We start from the raw sequence: 5,704 nt of genomic DNA, 5'->3' as shown, positions 1-5,704 counted from the left end.
GCAGGGCCGGACGCTGGGGTGACCGGCGGAGTCCTTGACCTCTTCACTACGGGGCTGGACTCGGGAGTCGGGGGGGGCGGTCGCCCCGCAGCGTGCGGGCCGGCTTGGACACGCGCCCGAGGTGGGCCGCTCAAAACCGCGCGGCCTTGCATGCAGAGAGGCGCAGGGTGCTGCCCCACGGGAGGAAGAGCCCCCAGCACGGTTGCGGGCTCGGTGGCTAGCGCCACAGTCGGTCCTGATGGCCTGAAAAATGACCACGACCCCCAGCGCGATGCTGTGGCTGGCACGGCAGACCGAACCCTGGCCTGCGCCCACCGATGCACCTCGAGCAAAACCAGGGAAGTCGTCCTCCCGCTGTCCTCGGCCGTGGCGAGGCACCGCGTCCAGTTTTGGGCTCCCCACGTCAGGAAGGATGCGGACAAGCGTGAGGAGGGCCGCCTGCACAGTCCGAGGCCTGGAGGAAAGGCCGTAGGAGGAGCGGCGGAGGGACTTGGGACTCTTCAGTGTGGAGAGGAGCAGGCGCAGGGGGGACTTGGTGGCAGCCTGCAATTGCGTAAGAGGGGCACATCAGGACCTGGAAGAACAGCTGTTCACCAGAGCTCCCCAAGGGATAACAGGGTCCAACGGCCAGAAACTCCAGCAAGGCCAGTTTCGAGTAGACATAAGAAAAAAGCCCCTCGCGGTGCGAGTGTCCAGGGTCTGGAACAGACTCCCCCACCCCAAGGTGGTGCAAGCACCTACTCTGGACTGTTTCAGAAAACATATGGATGTCTTCCTTGCTGGGGTCACTTGATCCCAGCTAACTTCCTGCCTATGGCGCAGAGGGATGGGGGCGGAGTGGGGGGGAAGGTTGGCCCCAGTGATTTCACAAGGCCCCGTCTAGCCAGCCCCTGATGTCTATGAAATCTATTAAATGACCGTGCAACCCTGCGGAACATAAATGGGGAAGTGGGTGAAAATATATTCCCCTAAATCTGGATTGGTAACTGGTCAGAGGCTGGAGATGAAGCTGGGAGATGGCTTCCCCTTCACGCCATGCTGGGTATATACTAGCAAGGCTCTTTCTCTGCCACAGGCTGGCTCAAGCGTGTTGGTCCCCTCACACTCCCGGTGCTCATTTGCATGCTTTGCGGGCACAGGCATGTGCAAACTGTGCAGCTGCCCAGGTCTGGATAGAAAGGGGGCCCGAAAATGGTCATTTAAAAATTATTATCATCATTATTTCTGGAGAAGGGGGGCCCTATGCTGAAAGTTTGCCCAGGGCTGCCAGGAGTCTAGGTACGGTGCTGTTTGAAGCAAGGCAGAACATATATGATGAGCCACATTTGCCTCATGAACTTGCCAAGTAATAAACACCACATGTTAATTCTCTGGGGGCAGAAGGAGTTTTGAACCCTCTCACAAAACTCAGGTGGGAAAGAGCAAGTGGTTACCAACACCCCACAGCCACCAGTGAGACACAGCAACTTGCCATTAGGAAAAAAAAGAGCAAGGAAGCTGGATGGCACCTGGGAATCAAGCTGTTCCTTAGGCTGATGCCAAACTGCCTTTAAGCTGAAGTCCTTCGGTCACACAATAGAAAGCTAGAAAAAGCTGAGGTGGGAAAGAGCTGACTTTATGCAAGATGACAATGGGTTAAAAACGCAGTCCCGTTCTGACATCTTTTTTCAGCATGTGCTCAGGCAAACTTTTCTTGATGTCAGTGTCTGAGTGACAACTAAGTAAGCCAACTGAGGCCTTGTCTCAGAGAGCTCTCCTAATTTAACTTGGATAATTTCTAAAACAATTTAGTTAAATCATCACAAAAACACCCTTGTGGTCATGTAAGACGTCTACATTGCACTTGAGCATAACCCAGTTTCTACAAATTGGAGATAAATTGGAATAAACCAGGTTTAAAGCAAATGTTGAGTTTCCACAAAGCCTTTCACATTGCTTTATCAATGTGAAATCAATTTTAAAATCACTTTCTAAGTAAACTCAGGACAGGTTTGGTTTTTCTGTTTGTTTTGGAGGGGTTAGTTTGTTTGTTGGGGGGGGGGGCGCGCTGGGGTTGCTTGGGAAAGCCTTCTCCGTTCCTGCCATGCCCTTCAGGGTAAGCATCAAGTACTGACCACTGTGAAGGGTTGCATACTGCATTACGGATACAGGCTTTCAGGACCAAGCTTACTACATTGTTTTAGTTGTCCCACTTAGCTTGGCAGCTCCTGTGTTCCCGGATTTTAGGTTGCAGGCATTACTAGGAAGAGGATTAACCCTAGAAACCGGGGCTAAGCCCTTGCAGGACAGTTGGAAGAGGTCACACAGAACTTAGAGTTCTCCAGGAAAGTATTTTTAAAAGCTTCTCAGGAAAGGAAATGAACTTTTTTTTTATCAGTTTACCCTGGGCTGTTTAGTTTGGTTGTATCGTTGTCATGGATCAAGAGCAAGCTGGTGTTGATAAGGTAAAACAGCATAGCCTCGCACAAAATGTAACAGCACTAAAGCCCTTGCAACAGGATTCAAGGAAGAACAAGGCAAGGCAGGAAGGGGAATTTGGGGGGCAGTTGGTGTGAGTGTTAACACCTGTTAGGTGCTGTAGGATATTTTCTGGAGGAAAAGGGAGATTAAGGAGTTAAAGCTGATTTTATGCATGCATATGAACAAGCAAACTTCAAATGGGCTTTGCATGAGCATCATTTTGAATAAAGCTAAGGCATAAGAGTATTTATGGGAAATGAACATAAAGCGGGTGTGGGCACAGCAGGAACAGATTTATAGTTAAAGTCAAATAAATGTTTATGGGAAATAGTTGTGTCCTTGACGCAACAGTAGTGGGTAAGTGCATGATGAGAGGTGGAGCACCATAGGTGTTTAACAGAGCTGAATCTTTTGAGCTGGAGATGGAAGGATATGCAGATGAGAGGAAAATTGTACAGTGACCAGCAGAGGGAGGAAGGACAAAGCAGATGAGAGGGTAGCTAAATGGACAAGGAGGTAGGAGTGCTAAATAGGTGGCACCAGGGTTAGTGGGAACACAAAAAAATAATGAAAATGCAAAAAAGGGAAGGGTAGGAGAAAACTCCAAGGTGTAAGAAAAACAAGTGGAAGATCCTACAAAAATAAAGGAGGGAAGTTTCTAAAATGAAGCAATCATTTTAAAGAGATTAAGGCAACATGATAGTGGCATTAAATGTTACTTAGAGGCGATCGTGCCTGGTGGCCTAAAGCCGTGTGATGTCAGGGTGAGGATACTATGTGAAATGACCTAACAGGGAAGGTAAAGCCAGGGGAGCCACAGCATGGCAGGTGTCTGCTCATGTTATATATCAATGTACAGAAAAGGCAATGAGGATAAATTACATCAGTGTTGTTTGAAAAACAAGAGGTTTAAGTATAGAGAACTGAGAAGGAAACAGTTGAGGCTAGAATGGGTTTGTATGAAATACAAGACTGAGCCATAGACTGGAAGCTTACCAGTAACCAAAGAATCAACACGGGATTTCTTCACACCAAGACCCAGCCTGTCCCTTGGCAGAAAGGACAGTCTAAGGGCTAAGGTGTTAAGCTGGGATGTAGAACATCTGGGCCTAGGTTTGTGCTTTGCCACAGGCTTCTGGTGTGACTTTGGACAAGTCACTTAGGGCCAGATCCCACAGCCACAACATTCATTAGGTATCCAGATTCAGTCCAGGTCCACATTTTGGACAGCAAAGATCCCTATGGGCATGTCTACATATGCTATTAAGGGACAGCAATGGAGTGACTGCAGCACATTGAACTGGCTCACAGAAGTCCGTGCTCGCAGGTGGGCCCTGGGGAGTCAGCCCGGCAGCCTGGGACTTCTCTGGCCCCACTAAGTGTGCTGCAGAGGAGCTGGCTGGGGCATGAGGGTATTTCTGTATGGGGCTAGCCAGCAGGAAGGAACTAAAGGCAGTGAGAACTGAAGAAGGAATCTGAGTAGAAGAGAGTGCAAAGGTATTGGACATGATAGAGGAGTTTTATAAAGAGTTGTACAAAAAAGGAGAAGTGGATGGCGGTAAAAAGAAGGTGTTCCTTGAGGAGATAAAGGAAGGAACAGTAGAAGGAAGTTCCAACAATTGGAGGAAAAGTTAAGAATGAGAGAGGTGGAGGACTGCTTAAAAGCTTGCAAGAGAGTGCAGGTGCTGGGAAGAGATGGACGTCTGGTGGAATTCTATGAAAAATGTTGGTAATGGCTAGGGACAAATATAATAGAGACATATTGGGAAATAATGTAGGGTGAGGAGATAGGGGAGGATTTTGCAGGTGTGGTAATTTTGATATTAAAGAAGGGAAAGGAAGATGTGTTAGGCAACTGGAGACCAATAACACTTTTAAATGTAGACTATAAATTGGTGGCCAAAGTCTTGTCCAAAAGAATGTGTGACTGTTTAGTAGATGTCATACAAAAAGAACAAACGTGCCATTACTGAAAGGAGGCTATACCAGATCCTATGGTTAACGAGAGACGTCATATCAGATGAACATGAGAAGTAAAGAAACATGGCAATAATTAATTTAGGCCTGGAAAAAGAAACCCTTATAATAGGGTTGAACATGATTTCATGCCTGAAGTCTTGTGGAGGATGGGGTTTCCAGTGAAGATGACTGGATGTGTCAAAGTGCTATACAGTAAAGCAGGAGGTCGAGCACTGGTAAATGGGTACTTGAGTAAAGCATTCCCCATACAAACAGGGACCTCTGTTCTCCTATCATTTTGTGTGTATGATGGAGCCATTGGTGCAGAGAATTCATGATGATGCGCTGGTAAGTGGGGTGAAGATACAAGGAGGAGGAGAAGTTAAATGTGCATTATACATGGCCAATGTAAACATAGTGGCTGAAGACAATGTATCAAATGAGAGGGTACTGAAGTATACTGAGGACTCCAGTAAAGTGTCAGGGGTGAAATTAAATAAAATGAAAAGTATGTTGATGGGTGTGGGGAATTAGGAGAAGTTCAGACTGTAGGTGATAGAAGCTGGAATCAAGTTCTTAGGTATCCTAATGGGTACTGAAGGGAAAGGAACAAAGGTGTGGGAGACATCAAGAGATAAGAGCCAGACAGATCATGGAGTGGTAGAAAAGTATCTTTCAAAGATAAAGTGGCTGCAGTGAAAACAGTACTCTTGCCATTCATCCTTTACATAGGAGTGGTGTATTCACCACTGTGGCAACAGATAAGGAGGATACAAAGATATGTGGGGGTGGGAGGGGGAGGAAGTAAAAGAGAAAGGGTAGCCAGAATGGAGCTATACCAGGGGCAGGCAAAATAAGGCCTGTGGGCCACATCCAGTCTGCAGCACCCACTGATGGACTGTAGGGCAGCAGCAGCAGGGTGGGGGGCTCAGGGCACTTGTGTCTGGTGCAGGCGCTGGTGCCTGGCGGGGCATGGCTCTGGCCTGTGCTGTAAGTGGGAAAGGGAGGAGCACAGCCTACCTGGACACCTCTATTGTGGGGGCTCTACATTGCATGCCTGCAGCTCGCACACTTGCACTGGGAGAAGCCTCGTGCTGGAGCCAGCTGCCTTCCCCGCCCCTTGCCATGCAGGTCCCTGGACTCCAGCAGGAGTGGAGGGACCCCACTGCTTGCTTTCCTGCAGAGTTCAGTGTGTGGTTTCCCCTGATGTGAGTGTGGGAGCTCCAGGCATGCTGCACAGAGCCCCTGCAATAGAGGTGGCTGGACAGACTTTGCTCCTTGCCCG

General features: G+C 48.5%; 1 protein-coding gene across 1 annotated transcript in view; it reads right to left on the bottom strand.

Moving 5' to 3' along the window:
- Positions 1–5,704, bottom strand: part of EDN2 (endothelin 2) — a 14,701-nt gene that overhangs the window by 3,262 nt on the left and 5,735 nt on the right. Inside the window, exon 2 of the mRNA XM_019547872.1 lies at positions 316–543. Coding sequence (XP_019403417.1) covers positions 316–543 — 228 coding nt within the window. The remainder of the gene's footprint in view (positions 1–315; positions 544–5,704) is intronic.

This window comes from Crocodylus porosus, unplaced genomic scaffold (assembly GCF_001723895.1).
Source record: "Crocodylus porosus isolate Cpor-Errol unplaced genomic scaffold, CroPor_comp1, whole genome shotgun sequence".
Taxonomy (NCBI): domain Eukaryota; kingdom Metazoa; phylum Chordata; order Crocodylia; family Crocodylidae; genus Crocodylus; species Crocodylus porosus.
This window is presented reverse-complemented; position numbering and strand designations above follow the sequence as displayed.